At 46.3% G+C, this 15,805-nt stretch overlaps 1 protein-coding gene and 1 non-coding gene across 4 annotated transcripts; both read right to left on the reverse strand.

Annotated features, from left to right (window-relative positions):
• Positions 1-3,180: 3,180 nt before the first annotated feature.
• Hspa8 (heat shock protein family A (Hsp70) member 8) lies at positions 3,181-7,395 on the reverse strand. Of its 3 annotated transcripts, none has more exons than XM_042682819.1 (9): positions 7,290-7,395; positions 6,509-6,718; positions 6,050-6,255; positions 5,763-5,915; positions 5,122-5,677; positions 4,705-4,907; positions 4,291-4,489; positions 3,931-4,163; positions 3,181-3,606 (listed from the first exon to the last, which is right to left on the reverse strand). In XM_042682819.1, the coding sequence occupies exons 2-9, from the start codon at positions 6,711-6,713 to the stop codon at positions 3,421-3,423; spliced, it is 1,941 nt and encodes a 646-aa protein (XP_042538753.1). In that variant the 5' UTR covers positions 6,714-6,718; positions 7,290-7,395; the 3' UTR covers positions 3,181-3,420. The 3 variants fall into 3 exon arrangements, with proteins under 3 accessions (XP_042538753.1, XP_042538754.1, XP_042538755.1); XM_042682820.1 differs by having other exon boundaries at positions 6,509-6,722; positions 7,291-7,368; XM_042682821.1 differs by having other exon boundaries at positions 6,509-6,723; positions 7,298-7,351.
• Positions 4,975-5,060, reverse strand: LOC122110436. The gene has a single exon (XR_006147867.1). It is a non-coding gene; the product is annotated as a small nucleolar RNA SNORD14 (small nucleolar RNA).
• Positions 7,396-15,805: the final 8,410 nt, after the last annotated feature.

The following is a 15,805-nucleotide window of genomic DNA, read 5'->3' on the forward strand; positions in this document are numbered from 1 at the left end:
AGAAAAAAAGAGCAAAAATCCCACAAAGACTAGAGGTATGACTCAAAGCACCTGCCTAGCAAGAAGGAATCTCTAAGTTCAAACCCCAGGACATTAGCAATGCAATCAGGAAAGGCTGACCCAGGGAAACTTTTCTCTCCTGGTTTCCCACCTCCACGTTTCAAAGCTCTGTATTCCCCCCAGAGGGTTCTGTGAACCCTCACCAAGCCAGGCACTTTGACATCCATTCAAATCATATGGTGCCACGTTCTCACAGGGTGCTTGTCAGCTAGAAATGCTTTGTTTGCAACATTCCTGGCTGATTTCCTTCCTTATAGCTCACTGCACAATCTGTGAGAATTTTGTCAGCTTGGCAGCGAAGGTGTGGCTCAAGTAGCAGAGCAACACGTAGAGCTTCTAAAGCCAAGAGAGCAAGGTCAGTGGTGAGGCCCAGTACCGAAAGTCCAATAGCTTCCTCCAGGTAAACGGGTGGCAGCTTTACAATTAGCTACTGCCATCTAGTGTGCAAAAATATCCTCACACTAGTAGGTAAACTTAACAGAAGCCAAAGTTAAAAACTAAAAGAAAATTCTCTCACCCTGTTCCACCTTCACAGGAACCTAAAGGCCACTTTTCTATTAAAGCTCAGGGATGCAAACATTACCCCACCTGCAAAGTATTATTAAAAGGCCCCTTTTTCCTTAAGTATACAAATATAGTAACATTGAGGATCTTACTCCTGTAGTAAGAGCTGAGGAAGTACTATTCAGGAAATCCTGAGAACCATAGTAATCAAAAACATTTTAACAAGCTAAATATGCAGAAGCCAGTCACACCTTCTTTTTTTTTTTTGTCGGTCATGGGGCTTGAACTCTGGGCCTGGGCGCTGTCCCTCAGCTCTTCAGCTCAAAGCGAGCGCTCAACCACTTGAGCTACAGCGCCACTTCCGGTTTTCTGGTGGTTTATTGGAGATAGGAGTCTCACGGTCTCTCCGGGCTGGCTTTGAACCGCGATCCTCAGATCTCAGCCTCCTGAGTAGCTAGGATTACAGGCATGAGCCACCAGCGCCCGGCCAGTCACACCTTCTTAAAACTGACTTAGGGATTCTGATTTCTCTCTTACTCAAATTCAGTGGCGCACTATAAAAAGCAAATAAAGGGGCTGGGAAGGTGGCTTGGTGGTAAAGTGCTTGCCTCACATGCATGAGGCCCTGGGTTCAATTCCTCAGCACCACATAAGCAAAAAGAAAAAAGCCAGAAGTGGTGCTGTGGCTCAAGTGGTAGTGCTAGCCTTGAGCTGAAGAGCCGAGTTCAAGCCCCACAACTGACAAAAAAAAAAAAAAAAGGTAAATAAAATTAAACCAGCCATCTCTGCCAACATTCCTATACAACCAGCCCTATACAACCTTATAAAACAATTACTCCTGGGCTGGGAAGGTGGCTCAGTGGTAGAGCACTAGCCTTGAGCTGAAGAGCTGAGGGACAGCGCCCAGGCCTAGAGTTCAGGCCCCACTACCGGACCCAAAAAAAGAAAACAATTACTCCTGCCCCTGTATCTACAGATCATCCAGACATTCCAAGATGTGGCATTTTCTATGTCTGAACTGGATCTCTCCATTTTCTTTGTGCCCATATTGAGGCTTGAATTCAGGGGCTGGCCTGGGTGCTACTGTTTTTGCTAGTTTAGTGCTCTACCACAGCTCCACTTTTGGCCTTTTTGGTTTATTGGAAACTGTTTTCATGCCTGGGTTGCCTCTGAATTACAATCAACTCTCAGCCTCCTGAGTAGCTCAGATTACAGGTATGTATGAGTTTCCAGTGTTTTGCTCATCTCTCCACACTCGGACATCTCTACTTCCGACATGATTCCTGTGTCTGCCCTGCCCGTTTGGTTTCAAGTATCTAGGACTGTAAGGCCTCAGTCACTCTATTTCCCCTTATTAATACTTCTTGGTTTTCCATCAAATTTTGTGTGGGGTGGAATGTGGCTGTGGTAGTGCTTGTCCAGCATGCATGAAGCCGTAGGTTCCATTCCTCAGTACCACACAAACAGAAAAAAGCCAAAAGTGGCACTGTGGGGCTCAAGTGGTAGAGTGCTAGGCTTGAGCAAAAGGTCAGGGACAGTGCCCAAGGCCCGAGTTCAAGCCCCAGGACTGGCAAAAATAGAGGTATCTCAAGCCACTATCCTCAGCTTCAGTGTGTATACCCTCCGACTAGCCTGCAGAACATTTACTGGGAGTCATATTCACATTGCTTACTCAAAAACACCTGTTTTCAATAACCAATGTGACAGGGCCATCAGATGACTTCCGAGACACTAAGCTGCCAACTACAAGTTGCCTGTGTGCCATTATCCATCATCAAATACCAACTCTAAAATAAGTTGAAACTTGTTACACCATGAATCCTAATATTGGATATGGGACACCTGTATTGTACTTAAGGTTAAATTACTAAGGGTACCTAACCAGATGACTCATACCTGAAATCCTAGTTCAGGAAAATGAGACGCCTGAACCAGCTGATCAAAGTCCATATGAGTACTCTTCAATTAGCTCACAGAAAAACCATGGAGCTACCCAAATGTGAGTGACAGCTAAGGACTGAAGCCCCAAGCCCTAATACTAGCATAGTAAAAAGCACCAACTACACAGGCCAGCAACCTTGCTACTTTGACCTGTATAAAAGGGAGTAGACCTGTACAGGGCAGTTAATCCCTACCACCTATTGTCATAGCAAGATTTTATTCTGAAGCATACTTCACTATCAAGCATGGCCTCTAGGCATTAAAGATTTGACAACTTCCCTTCCCCTTTCACCTGTTTTCCTATCTGCCATCTCATTTGGCATAGTCAGCTGCCCTCAACAGGGTCAACCAATGTCAGTTCTGAAATTAATCATCTATCGGGGCTTAATAGAAAGGTCTCAGACATGCCTGCCTGGGTTGGCTTTGAACTGTGATCCCCAGGTATTAGCCTACTATGTAGATTTAGTAGCCAGGATCAGTAGTTGCAAACAGCCAGTGGATTGTTGAGCCACTATAGCCCAGCTGTGTCAAATTAGAGGCTTTTTAATCTGCAATTAGATTACCTAGCTCTAAATTGACACAGGTTGACCCAAACAGCCCACATTGGTCCTTAATACCTATTACCAAATCCACCCTTAACTATGTAGTACTAAGGCAACTCAGGAAACATGACAATTGTGTGCCAATTTTAAATATATTTATTTAAGACATTGCATTTTCCACTTACAATACAGTGCTTTATAAAGTGCAATGTTTATATTTTTCCCTGTGTACATGTTCCATATTCAAGTATTGAGAATGCCCAGTAATTTACTACAGCAGCTTAACTTTTAAAAGCTGCTATAGAAGTTGCTAAATTTGGGTCTTTAAATGTTTTCTTGTGTGGAACAATGCTACATGTATGTTTAGGTTGCCTTAATCAACCTCTTCAATGGTGGGCCCAGAGGAAGCACCACCAGAAGGAGGAGCTCCTCCACCAGGGAAGCCTCCAGGCATGCCTCCTGGCATGCCACCGGCACTCTGGTACAGCTTGGTGATGATAGGATTGCACACTTTCTCCAGCTCTTTCTGCTGATGTTCAAACTCTTCCTTTTCTGCAGTCTGTGGAAATCGAGAGAAATATTGCTAATTACTTACACAGAAAACAGTATGGAAATAGCTATAATTCTAACAATGCCAATCTATTATCTTTCACACATGTTCTAGCTGTTAGGATCCTTCTGATAAAGGATAAAGCCAGCACATAAAACTCATTCTGGCTTTTCCTTGACCAGGTCACTCAGACATCCAAGGAAGGTAAATTACCAACATGGCTTTCAATTCTGGTGGAAACCGCGAATGTTTTGGACCATTCATCCTTGTGACCCTTTCCTCCAAACCCAAGCTCAAAAACCTGGTAACACCATCATTTTTCAGAGCACTAACCTGATTCTTATCCAACCAATTGATGATCTCGTTACACTTGTCAAGGATCTTCTGTTTATCCTCATCATTGATCTTGCCCTGGAGTTTCTCATCTTCAACAGTTGCTTTCATGTTGAATGCATAGGATTCCAGTGAATTCTTAGATGATACCTTGTCCCTCTGTTTCTCATCTTCAGCTTTGTATTTCTCAGCTTCCTGAACCATGCGTTCAATGTCCTCCTTGCTAAGACGACCTAAAATATTTAAAGCACATTGTCTCAGGGTTCAAGACATTGCTGTATCAGCAAAGTGATATATGCCCTACATTCTCCATTAACTACTTCTCAGTATTACTACTGTAACAGATCACTGCCCACTTACCTTTGTCATTGGTGATAGTGATCTTGTTCTCCTTTCCTGTGCTCTTATCTACAGCAGAGACATTGAGGATACCATTGGCATCGATGTCAAAAGTGACCTCAATCTGAGGAACACCTCGTGGTGCAGGAGGTATGCCTGTGAGTTCAAACTTTCCAAGAAGGTTGTTGTCCTTAGTCATGGCACGTTCACCTTCATATACCTTTAAGCAAAAGGTGCAACTTTAACAGACTTGTAGAAAAGGTTTGTGCAACAAAATTAACTTTAGATTGGTCGCTCAGACATCCAAGGAAGGAACTGACCAACAGCTAGTGTTTCTGGTGGAAACTACGAATGGTTGTGGAATCAATCATCACAGCAGACCAGTTCCCTTATTTCATGGGTTATGCCAATACTATCTGAAGAGTGAACACATACCTGAATGAGCACACCGGGCTGGTTGTCAGAATAGGTGGTGAAGGTCTGAGTCTGTTTGGTAGGAATGGTTGTATTGCGTTTAATAAGGACTGTCATGACTCCACCAGCAGTCTCAATACCCAGAGACAGAGGGGTAACATCCAAAAGCAGCAAATCTTGAACATTTTCAGACTTGTCTCCAGAGAGAATGGCTGCCTGGACAGCTGAAAGGAGAAGTCAAATGTTAGAAAGAAGTACACAGAATTTATACACAGAATTTATAGATCTCATTCGCTCAGACATCCAAGGAAGGAACTAGCCAACACAGTATTTCTGGTGGAAACTACGAATGGTTTTGGAATCCATCATCACAGCGAATGATTTGAGCGACTTAGGGAGGCTGCTGACCCAAGAACGTATTAGGGACAATGAGATTACCTGCACCGTAGGCAACAGCCTCATCGGGGTTAATGCTCTTATTCAGCTCCTTCCCGTTGAAGAAATCTTGCAGAAGCTTCTGAATCTTGGGAATACGGGTGGAACCACCCACCAAGACAATGTCATGGATCTGTGACTTGTCTAGTTTGGCATCACGGAGAGCTTTTTCTACAGGATCCAGAGTGCCACGGAAGAGGTCAGCATTCAACTCTTCAAATCGAGCCCGGGTGATAGAAGTATAGAAGTCAATGCCTTCGTACAGGGAGTCAATCTCGATACTGGCCTGTGTGCTGGAGGAGAGGGTACGCTTGGCCCGCTCACAAGCAGTGCGGAGACGGCGGACAGCTCTTTTGTTCTCACTGATATCCTTCTTATGCTTTCGTTTGAATTCAGCAATGAAATGGTTTACCATTCGGTTGTCAAAGTCTTCTCCACCCAAGTGGGTGTCTCCTGCTGTAGATTTGACCTCAAAGATCCCATCCTCAATAGTGAGGATAGAAACATCAAAAGTGCCACCTCCTAAATCAAAAATCAGCACATTTCGTTCGGCCCCAACCTGTCATAAGGGGGAAGAAACAATAAGCGAATGCACACTTGAATCCAACAAATAAAACCCAACAGATGGTACCCACGAGGCATACCTTCTTGTCTAAGCCATAAGCAATAGCAGCAGCAGTTGGCTCATTGATAATTCTCAGAACATTCAGACCAGCAATGGTTCCAGCATCTTTTGTTGCCTGGCGCTGAGAGTCGTTGAAGTATGCTGGGACAGTAACCACAGCATTTGTAACAGTCTAAAAGCAAAGGTAAGGGAAAATGATAGTAAGCTACTGTACTTAGGCGACTAAAATTGCCAGACTAAAGAATACCAAATGGTCACGTGCCAGGGACTTGCTACTTAAGACTAACCTCTATTTGAAGCTCTTACCTTTCCAAGATAGGCCTCTGCAATTTCCTTCATCTTTGTGAGAACCATGGAAGAGACTTCCTCTGGGTAGAAACTTTTCGTTTCGCCTTTATATTCAACTTGGACCTTGGGCCTGCCTGCATCATTCACCACCATGAAGGGCCAGTGCTTCATGTCAGACTGGACGACGGCATCATCAAACCTACGTCCAATCAAACGTTTGGCATCTGTAAAAGACATTAAAATTCAATTATTTCAGGGCATATCCACCCAACAGCCAGGCATAAATGTTACACCGAAAGCCCAACACAGCCAACATTGAAAGGAAAAGCCCAACCCACAACTAATGCTACATCCAGATGATTTTCATCTCATCTCTGAGCAGCAGTGGTGCATCCGTTTAAACTTACTTTAACCCACAGCTTGTTTGGAAAGGAAGCTACTACCTATGTTCATTCTGCTAGCAAACTAGTGGCTCACCAAAAACAGTGTTGGTGGGGTTCATCGCCACCTGGTTCTTTGCGGCATCACCGATCAAACGTTCGGTGTCCGTGAAGGCAACGTAACTTGGCGTGGTTCGGTTGCCCTGATCGTTGGCAATGATCTCCACTTTCCCATGTTGGAAGACACCCACGCAGGAGTAGGTGGTGCCGAGATCAATGCCAACTGCAGGTCCCTTCGACATGGTTGCTGTGGGGGAAAGAACAGAATCACCGTGAGGCCTTCATCCTCGACACCCTTTTCCCCCAGAGCACCTTGGGCAGCGGCAATGGCCGCCGGGCCCGGACTCGCTCCCGAGGCTGACCACGTGGCAGGGACGGGGCAGACGCCGCAGCCCCGACAGCAGTGCCAGCCCGCGGAGCGCAGGCCCGCCCGCCTGCGCCCCCTACAGCCCCGCCTCGCCGCCACTCCGCCCGCGCCTGGCGCGCGGCCCCTTTAAGAGCCGGAGAAGGCGAGGAGGAAAGCCGGGCTCCGCCCGCCGCCGCCACCCCGCGTCCGGCCGCCCTTGCTTCCTGCACGGCCTGGCCGGGGCGGGCCGCCCGCCCGCCCGCCGCCCCGGCGCGCGCCGCGGCCCCGGCCTCCCCGCACCAGCCCGCCCCGCCCTGCCCTCCGCGGCCCTCGGGGCCGCCCGGCCGAGCCCCGCCCGCCGCGCTCCGCGCCCGCCGCCCGGCCGCACAAAGGCGGACGGCCGCGGGGAGCCCGGCCCGCGCCGCCCCGTCCCCGCCCCGTCCCCGCCCGGCCGCCGCAGACGGGGCCTCACCTCGTGTGTAGGCCCGGTTCCGCCGAGGAAGAAAGCACCCGCCGCCAGAGAGCTGCCACCGCGTTCAATGAGACCGGTTTCCGCCCGCCACCCCGGCTCTTATACCCTGTCTCAGAACCTTCCAGAAGGATCCCGCCCCGTCGGCTGTCTGTCACGGCGCCCTGAACCAGTAGGCACCGCTTTCCTTCCGAGAGCCCCAATCACGATCCAGAGCTCACTCCTTGGCCCCGCCCCCGCCCGCCTCCACTCCGCCCCGTTCCGCCTCACCTTGCGATGACGCACCACCTCAGCGTTCTCGAACTTTCACGCTCGCCCCCGCTCTCGGAACGGCCCCGGGGAAAGCGAGGGTGGGGCCCAGAGCCCGCGCGCGGGAGTCCTCTGTCACTCCAGGCGGGGGAGGGGAAGGCGCATTTGCTCCTACGCATGCGCCACGCCAGGGCACACGCGGGAGGGAGCGGAAGGAGGAGGCGGGGAGGGGGCGGGCACCGTCGGAACGAACCAATGACAGCGCGATTTTTGGCCGCACGGAACCCGGACAGGGGGTGCGCAGGGGCCTGAAGGGAAGAGAAGACGGAAGTGGAGCCAGGACAAAATGGCCGCGAAGGTTGTTGTTCCCCTCCCCCACAGGAGTCTGCGTTCCCCCTCCCCACCCCCACCGCAGTGTTGGCCCCGGGCCTCCGCCCCCCCCCCCCGGTTCCGGCGCCCCCCTCGTCTCGTAGGTAGCGTGGCTTTGGGTCAGGGTCGGCCCCCGGGGTCTGAGGTGAGGGTCCCGGCCGCATGGCGGGGCCGCCCGGGCTTGGGGCTGGCGGGAGCCGGCGCGGGGTCCCGGCAGCCCCCGAGCGCGCGGTGTGGGGCGCGGGCTCGCCCTGGGCTCCCGGCCCTGCGACGCCGCGCGCGGAGGGCCGTGCGCACCCTCCTCGTGGTCGGCCCGGCCGCGCCCCGCGGCCAGCGCGCCGGACCCCGGCCCGGGAGACCCCGCCCGCCCGCGACCTTGCGCCGCGGGCCGAATGTCAGACGGGGCGGGTCACGCAGCCGGGCCGGTCACGCAGCCGCGCCGGTCACGCAGCCGGGCCGGTCACGCAGCCGGGCCGGGGCCGCGCGCCTCACTCGGCGGCTGACCCGCACCCGGGGCTGAGAAGCGGCTTTCAGGTTAGGCTTTTCCCCGCTGTCAGTGGCAGGCCTGGCGCTGGCGGGCCTCCGACCCCGCGCGGCAGCACGGCCGGAGATGGAGGACACGTCGTCCTCGTCGCGTCCGTGGAGCCTCCCACAGACACTGGGCACCGAAAGGGACGGTTCCCCCTGGGTGTAGGCTGTTGGCGTGGAGTCCCACGAAGGGCACACGGCCTCTGCCTACCCCCCAGGCCCGTCGCGCCATTGTAACCAGCAAGTGGGGTACATATTGTTCGTCTGCGTTAGGACTTGAGCTAAAACCCTTTACTTGTGTGTGGTGAGTTGGAAGTGGGAAGTTCAGAGATGTTACCCCTGGGAAAACACACAGCTGGTTAAAAGAAAATGTCCAACCTAGCTCGGGTTTTTTTTTTTTTCTGCATTGTAATTTCCTTTCTAGAAACTTCTAGAAATGTGCCTAAGGTCACTTTCGGTTTCCTTTAACAAGTACACATTAGGAACTACAACTGCATTGAAAAAAAATTACCATTTGCCGCTGAACCGTGAACTGTTTCTTTCTACTGTTTCTGTAGAAAAATAGAACTGGGGCCCAAATCCATAGGTTTGGAAGATCCCACCCACTAGAAAATGTAATAAAATGCTTTGGACTAGCAAACTTGAAGCTCAGGCCTAGGTTTAATCACCAGCAGACCAAGTAACCTCTGTTTCTAGTTACTGAGAAGATCCATCACATCCATCCCAGGGTACCATGCAGGCACAGGAGAAAGATTACCAGGTTTATTAGAGGAACCATACTTCCCCTGGAGAGAAAGCACCTGGCACCCTCCACTATCTAGGTAGCACCAGGGTCTGGGGGTAGGAAGTGAGGTAGATGGGAGCTCAGGTGGGTCTGGGCGGAGAGATGGAGGGAAGCTGTATGGCCGGAACTCCAGGGCTGGGAGGAGCTCAGGTCTGAGTGGAACTCTGGACTAAAGGTGGGCCTAAAGCTTCCAGTTACTCAAATGTGTTCTAGGACTTGGAATATGTTCTTATGACTCAGAGTTTATATATGAAAAGGTCAGACTATGATGACTGTCCTTTTTCCACACCTAGAGGTACAGGGTTTCAAATAGTACATTTATTCAAACTCTCTAAGTTTGGTGCATGGGGCTTCAGTGGAGGAGGAGTTGGGACTACTGACTAAGGAATGGAATAATTAACATTGTTACATTTCTACTACATGCTAAGCAGTCCCCTAAGTAGATTGCATATATTCCCTCATTTAAACCACAAATCTTAAAAGGTAACCACTTACATATTTTTATTTGTTTGGTCGGTTGTAGGGCTTGAACTCAGGACCTGGGGGCTGTCCCTGAGTGTTCAAGGCTAGCACTCTACCACTTGAGCCAAAGCCCCACTTCTGCTTTTTGAGTGGTTAATTGGAGATGAGTCTCACAGAGACTTTTCTACCTGGCCTTTCTTCAACCACAATCCTCAGATCTCAGCCTCCTGAGTGTAAGGTCCGCTCCTGGATGGCAAGCAGACTCCACCCTCCTCACAGCAAAGTCTCCACCCAGTACCTGGGTTACCTAGGTCACTGGCACCCCTGGAAGAGGTCACATCTGCATCTGCTGAAGTCACATCTGAATTTGATGTGGCCACACCTTTCTCCTCCCATACCCTAATAAGGCCTAGCCCAGGCCCAGAAGCTCTCTTTTTTAGCTCTTTTCCAGCTCTTTCCCAGGCCTCTCCCAGCTGCGTGGAGGGTCAAGATGGCCTGGTGCCATAAACCTGCCCCTTACCTGAATACCATGTGTGTGGTGCTGTTCATACTCAGCTACCTCTTTTTAAAAACCTAACACTGAATAAGGCTAGGGTTCCCAGCTTGATAATCCATTTTGTAGAGGAAACTGTCACTCAAGTCACAGGATTGGGCTGGGAAGGTGGCACAGTGGTAGAGTGCTTGCTTTGCATGCTTGAGGCCCTGGGTTCGATTCCTCAGCACCACATAAGCAAGAAAAAAAGCTGGAAGTGGCGCTGTGGCTCAAGTGGTAGAGCACTAGCCTTGAGCTGAAGAGCTGAGGGACAGCGCCCAGGCCCAGAGTTCAAGACCCACGACCGGACCCAAAAAAAAAAATTAATAAATCAAGTCACAGGATTAAGCTAAACCACAAAATAAGACAATAGAACCTGTAATTCAAACACAGCCTAGCTAGTATCTTTAAAAATATCTAGGGCTGGGAAGGTGGCTCAGTGGTAGAGCGCTATCTGCTTTCTACCAACATTGCTGGAAATCACATTAAAATGAAGACAAAGTTGTGTGGCTTTTACAGCCTCATAATCCTTGATTATATCAGACTAAATATTTAGTCTATGAAATGCCTGGTTAGTGTTAAGCATACTTTTGTTTTTTCCTACACTGGGGTTTGAAATCCTTTCTTTTTTTCACTCAAGGCTGAAGCTCTACCCCTTGAGCCACAGTGCTTGTGACTTTTTGCTGGTTAATTGGAGTTGTAGATTTGTCTGCTTGGGCTAGCTTTTAACTAAAATCCTGAGCAACCTCCTGAGTAACTAAGATTATAGTTGTTAGCCATCCCCTGATAAGTATACTTTTTTAAGGGGGCGGGGGCGGGGAAGGTCTTGTATTGTGCTAGGTTCTGGGTCTTGAACTCCAGGCTTGGGTGCTGTCCCTAAGCTTTATTGTTCCTTGCTAGGGCTCTGCCACTGGAGTTAGCCCACTTCTGGCTTTTGGATGGTTAATTGGAGAAGAGTCTCGTGGGCTTTCCTGCCTGGGCTGCCTTCCAACCATAATCCTCAAATCTCAGCCTCCCTAATAACTAGGATTACAGCTTGAGCCACCAGCATAGAACATTTAATTGGATAGTATGTTTTATAGCTATGTGGTATGTGGTGTTTCTAAACATACTTTTTTTTTTTTTTGGTCAGTCGTGGGGCTTGAACTCTGGGCTTGGGCGCTGTCCCTCAGCTCTTCAGCTCAAGGTGAGCGCTCTACCTCTTGAGCCACAGCACCACTTCCGGTTCTCAAGTGGTTTGTTGAAGTTAAGAGTCTCATGGACTTTCCTTCCTGGGCTGGCTTTGAACCGAGATCCTCAGATCTCAGCCTCCTGAGTAGCTAGTATTACAGGTGTGAGCCACTGGCACCCGGCTTAAACATTCAATTTTAAACTTTATTCAACATCAAAGAATAATGAATTTATATGGTAATTCTTACTTTGAAATCTCAGATATTAAAAACAACCCATTTTGTGACTAAAAGATGAAATGTGTAAACTGATTTCCCAAAGAGTTCAGTATATTTACCAGAGACATTTAAAACCAGAATGACTCAAGGTGTTAGTATTTCAACTTTCTAACTGTAGCTAGGTATAAATTACTGCTGTTGACACATAGGAATAATTCCACTATCTTTTTTCATCATTATATTTCACTTGCCTAACCAGATTATGTGTTCTAACACCTTCATGCCCAGTGTGGTGTTTAGCTGGTAGTTTTCATCTTTGCCAATAGTATTTTATTACATGCTTGACATATATTTTCTGTATAACCCTCTCATCATCTATTCTAAGCACCTACTATGATCTTATCTTCAGATAGAGAAAGTCAGGCTCTCATAGATTCTAATAAGTTGTCCTAACTCAGCTTGAATTTCTCTAAATCAGACATATCTGGCTTTTGGGAGTTAATTGTGGATAAAAGTCTCAGGGGCTTTCCTGCCTGGGCTGGCTTTAAACAAGTCCTCAGATCTCAATTATTTATTTATTTTGCTGGTCCTGGGCTTGAACTCAGGGCCTGGGCACTGTTCCTGAGCTGCTTTTGCTCAAGGATAGCACTGTACCGCTTGAGCCACAGTGCCACTTCCAGCTTTATCTGTTCATAGTACTGAGGAATTGAACCCAGGGCTTCAGGCATGCTAGACAAGCACTCTACCACTAAGCTACATTCTCAGCCCCAGATCTCAATTTCTTTTTTTTTTTTTTTTTTTTTGGGTCCGGTCGTGGGGCCTGAACTCTGGGCCTGGGCACTGTCCCTCACTCTTCAGCTCAAGGCTAGTGCTCTACCACTTGAGCCACAGCACCACTTCCGGCTTTTTTCTTTTTGCTTATGTGGTGCTGAGGAATCGAACCCAGGGCCTTGAGCATGCAAGGCAAGCGCTTTACCACTGAGCCATCTTCCCAGCTCCAGATCTCAATTTCTTGAGTGGTTAGGATTACAGGCCTGAACCACAGCACTGGCATAATTTTTATAACTTCCATCTGAGAATGGTAATAAAAAGGTCATGCAAATCAAGACAAAGCTGATAAACAGTTTAGAAGTAGAGCTGGCTCTTACTTGGAATATGTAGGACCATGGGCCAACTCCTAGTACTGCTAAGTTAGTGGAGAAAGGAGGTAGGGGATAACAGAAAGAGGGAGAAAAAAAGCCAGCCCTAAATTTTGTAAACTTAATTACTTCTTTTTTTTTGCCAGTCATGGGGCCTGAACTCTGGGCTTGGGCACTGTCCCTCAGCTCTTCAGCTCAGGGCTAGTGCTCTACCACTGGAGCCACAGTGCCACTTCTGGCTTTTTCTGCTTATGTGGTGCTGAGGAATTGAACCCAGGGCCTCATGCACTCAGGCAAGCACCTCTACTGCTGAGCCACCTTCCCAGCCCCAATTTAATTACCTAAGTATAAGGTTTCTGAAATATTTGACCTCTGTAAATATTTTTAATCATCTTTGGAAAAACTATTTATTTTGTGATATTAATGTAGTTTTTATCTTCTTTGTCTCAGAAGACTACAAATTTAACCTTGATAAATTCAAGATATTCTGTGATTAACATTCAACTAAGGTTATGTATATGACCTAAACCTATTATTACTTTATTAACATGAAAACATCATAGGCAATAATAAAGTTGTAAATTTTATCCTAATTTTCAAAGCAAAGAAATTCTGAAAACAGATTCGATTTATGCATGAGCAATCTTAAGTGTGTCCAGGCATCCTAAAAAGCCTTAGGACAAGGCAGAATGTAAAGAGAAGGGCAAACCTATAGTTTAGGGTAAAAGAGTGAAGACAATCTGTATCTCGCAGTTCTGATGGAATGCACATCCCAGTGGCGGTGCTTAAATCCTAGCTCTGCTAAGACCTGACCTCTCTAAGCCTTAGTTTTGTCATTTATAAAATGAAAATATATAGTAGAGTGCCTAGTGCATGGTACTTCAGTGATAACTACTAGTATTGCTACTATATTTATAGACCTCTGTGACTTTCTGGGGTTGGGATGGGGGTCTGCAAAGACTTGGCCTTGCCTCATTGCAAATGCAGTGAGACTTAGACTTGCTATATAGGAAAGCTGTTCTTGAACTCAAGATCCCCCACTCTTAGCCTCTTAAATGCTGGTATTACAGATGTAAGCCACCACACCCACCTTTCTATGAAGTTTTTCAGATTTATTTAAATCCTTTAGTATGTGCTTTTGTTGTTGTTGCCATTTTACCTTGGTACAAAATACTTTCTAAGTAATAATTATTTGTTGATTTTAAGAAAGTGCTTTAACAACAACAACTCTTGTCATTTCTGGATATCTTGCCTTGTGAGAATAAAGTACTTGGTATACTTGTGACTGAAATCAATAAATAATAGATCATATTCAGTCTGAGTTCCCTCGGCAGCAAGCTGATTAACAAATTTCCAGTGTGGGTTATATGAGCTTCAGCCTTCCTACAGTATTGCCTTTACTTATTTATTTTTTAATTGCTGATACAGACACATCTATAATAAATATTTGGTTTTGTGATGTTCACAGTCTCATCTGCAAAGCAATTTAGAAGTTAACATTGAAACATAAATAGCTTAATACCAGAAATGAAGCAAAATTATAAATAACTTTTTGGAAAAACAATTCTGAGATTGTTTTTATACAATGTAACAACAAAAGTATCAACATTATTTTACAAATTTAGTGTTGATTTATATATTTTATTGAAATGGTCACTCTCCTAATATCCACATTATTCCATCTGCATTTTATTACTACAACATTTGGTCTTCTGAGTTTAAATTATATCCCCTTTCATAGTTTCATTTTGAAGGATCAATTTATTTGATTTAAAAAGTCAGCAGAATGTGGTCTAGAACCTAGTGTCTGTACATTTGATCTTAAACTCAGAGCCAAAAGAAATGTGTTGACCTTGCTTAGACTTCAAGTCCTTAGAATTTCTCAGCTCTTAGTATAATCTGTTTTGTGTGTTTGTTGTAGATTTCCATTGTGAGTAAATTTATAAAACAGCTTGAATATTCAATGATATTAACTCTTCTACTTTCATAAGCAGGAAATGTTTAGTTCAAAAGTAGTAAATAAGAGAAAATTGTTAATGATGACACAGCTCACATCTCTATAGTATGCTTATTTGACTCAAGTACTCTAGGAAAAAGAATTCTCAGAATTACGAGCTGAAGAGATAGGTTGCCTGGATACTACCCTTGGAGAAGAATAAAAATGTAGTCCAAGTAAAGGTTTTAAATCTTACAATGAGGTAAGAGTTAGCATAAGAAGCATTCCAAATATACCAGTTCTCTTAAAGTAATATCGTTATGTTTGTTTTTTTTTTAAGGTCTCTCACTTTCTACCTTTTTTAGAGAAGACAAAATTGAGATTAGAATTTTCCTTTTAAAATTTGCCAGGCCATGGGCTAGGAAGGTGGCTCAGTGGTAGAGCGCTTGCCTTGCATGCTCGAGGCCCTGGGTTCGATTCCTCAGCACCACATAAGCAAAAAGAAAAAAGCCAGAAGTGGCACTGTGGCTCAAGTGGTAGAGTGCTAGCCTTGAGCTGAAGAGCTGAGGGACAGCGCCCAGGCCCAGAGTTCAGGCCCACAACTGGACCCCCCTCAAAAAAATAAAATTTGCCAGGCCACAAGTTCAATCTCCAGGACTAGAAAAAAACAAGATTTTCATCTAAATTCCTGAGGACTTTAGAAGTAAATGCAGTTTTACTCAGTGAAGACATTATTGTAAAAATCAAATGTAGGGAAGAAAAACGAGGTAAACTTTTTCCTGTAAGAATCTGATTCTCATTTTAAAGATAATGCTTTTTTCACCATTTTCATTAATACTTTTTCTTTTCTGTTGCATGTTGCCCTTTAATAATAAGAAATACTCTCCACTTATGGAGATAGGTGTCATTTATTTAACTTCATTGAAAGGATAATTCAAGTGCAGCATTTGTGCCATAGACATCTATCTTAATAGAAACTATTTTAAAAAATCCCAAGTTGCTATACTTTTTACCTTTCACAGTTACCTTTCCTCTCTGATGCATTAGCTCCTTCAATAGTTTTCCAGATAATTTTTTTTTCTTTTTCTTCAATGGTAGTGGTTAAATCCAGAGCCTTAAGGACTCTACCACT

This window comes from Dipodomys spectabilis, unplaced genomic scaffold (assembly GCF_019054845.1).
Source record: "Dipodomys spectabilis isolate Male_0828 unplaced genomic scaffold, ASM1905484v1 ptg000076l, whole genome shotgun sequence".
NCBI lineage: Eukaryota > Metazoa > Chordata > Mammalia > Rodentia > Heteromyidae > Dipodomys > Dipodomys spectabilis.

What these genes read in the sequence shown, in the direction of transcription:
- Hspa8 (XM_042682819.1), bottom strand. Translation starts at nt 6,713, where the DNA reads ATGTCGAAGGGACCTGCAGTTGGCATTGATCTCGGCACCACCTACTCC. An exon ending in CAGAGGCCTATCTTGGAAAG is followed by an intron (nt 5,916 to 6,049) that starts GTAAGAGCTTCA and finishes CTTTGCTTTTAG; the next exon opens with ACTGTTACAAATGCTGTGGT. An exon ending in ATTGGTTGGATAAGAATCAG is followed by an intron (nt 3,607 to 3,930) that starts GTTAGTGCTCTG and finishes CGATTTCCACAG; the next exon opens with ACTGCAGAAAAGGAAGAGTT.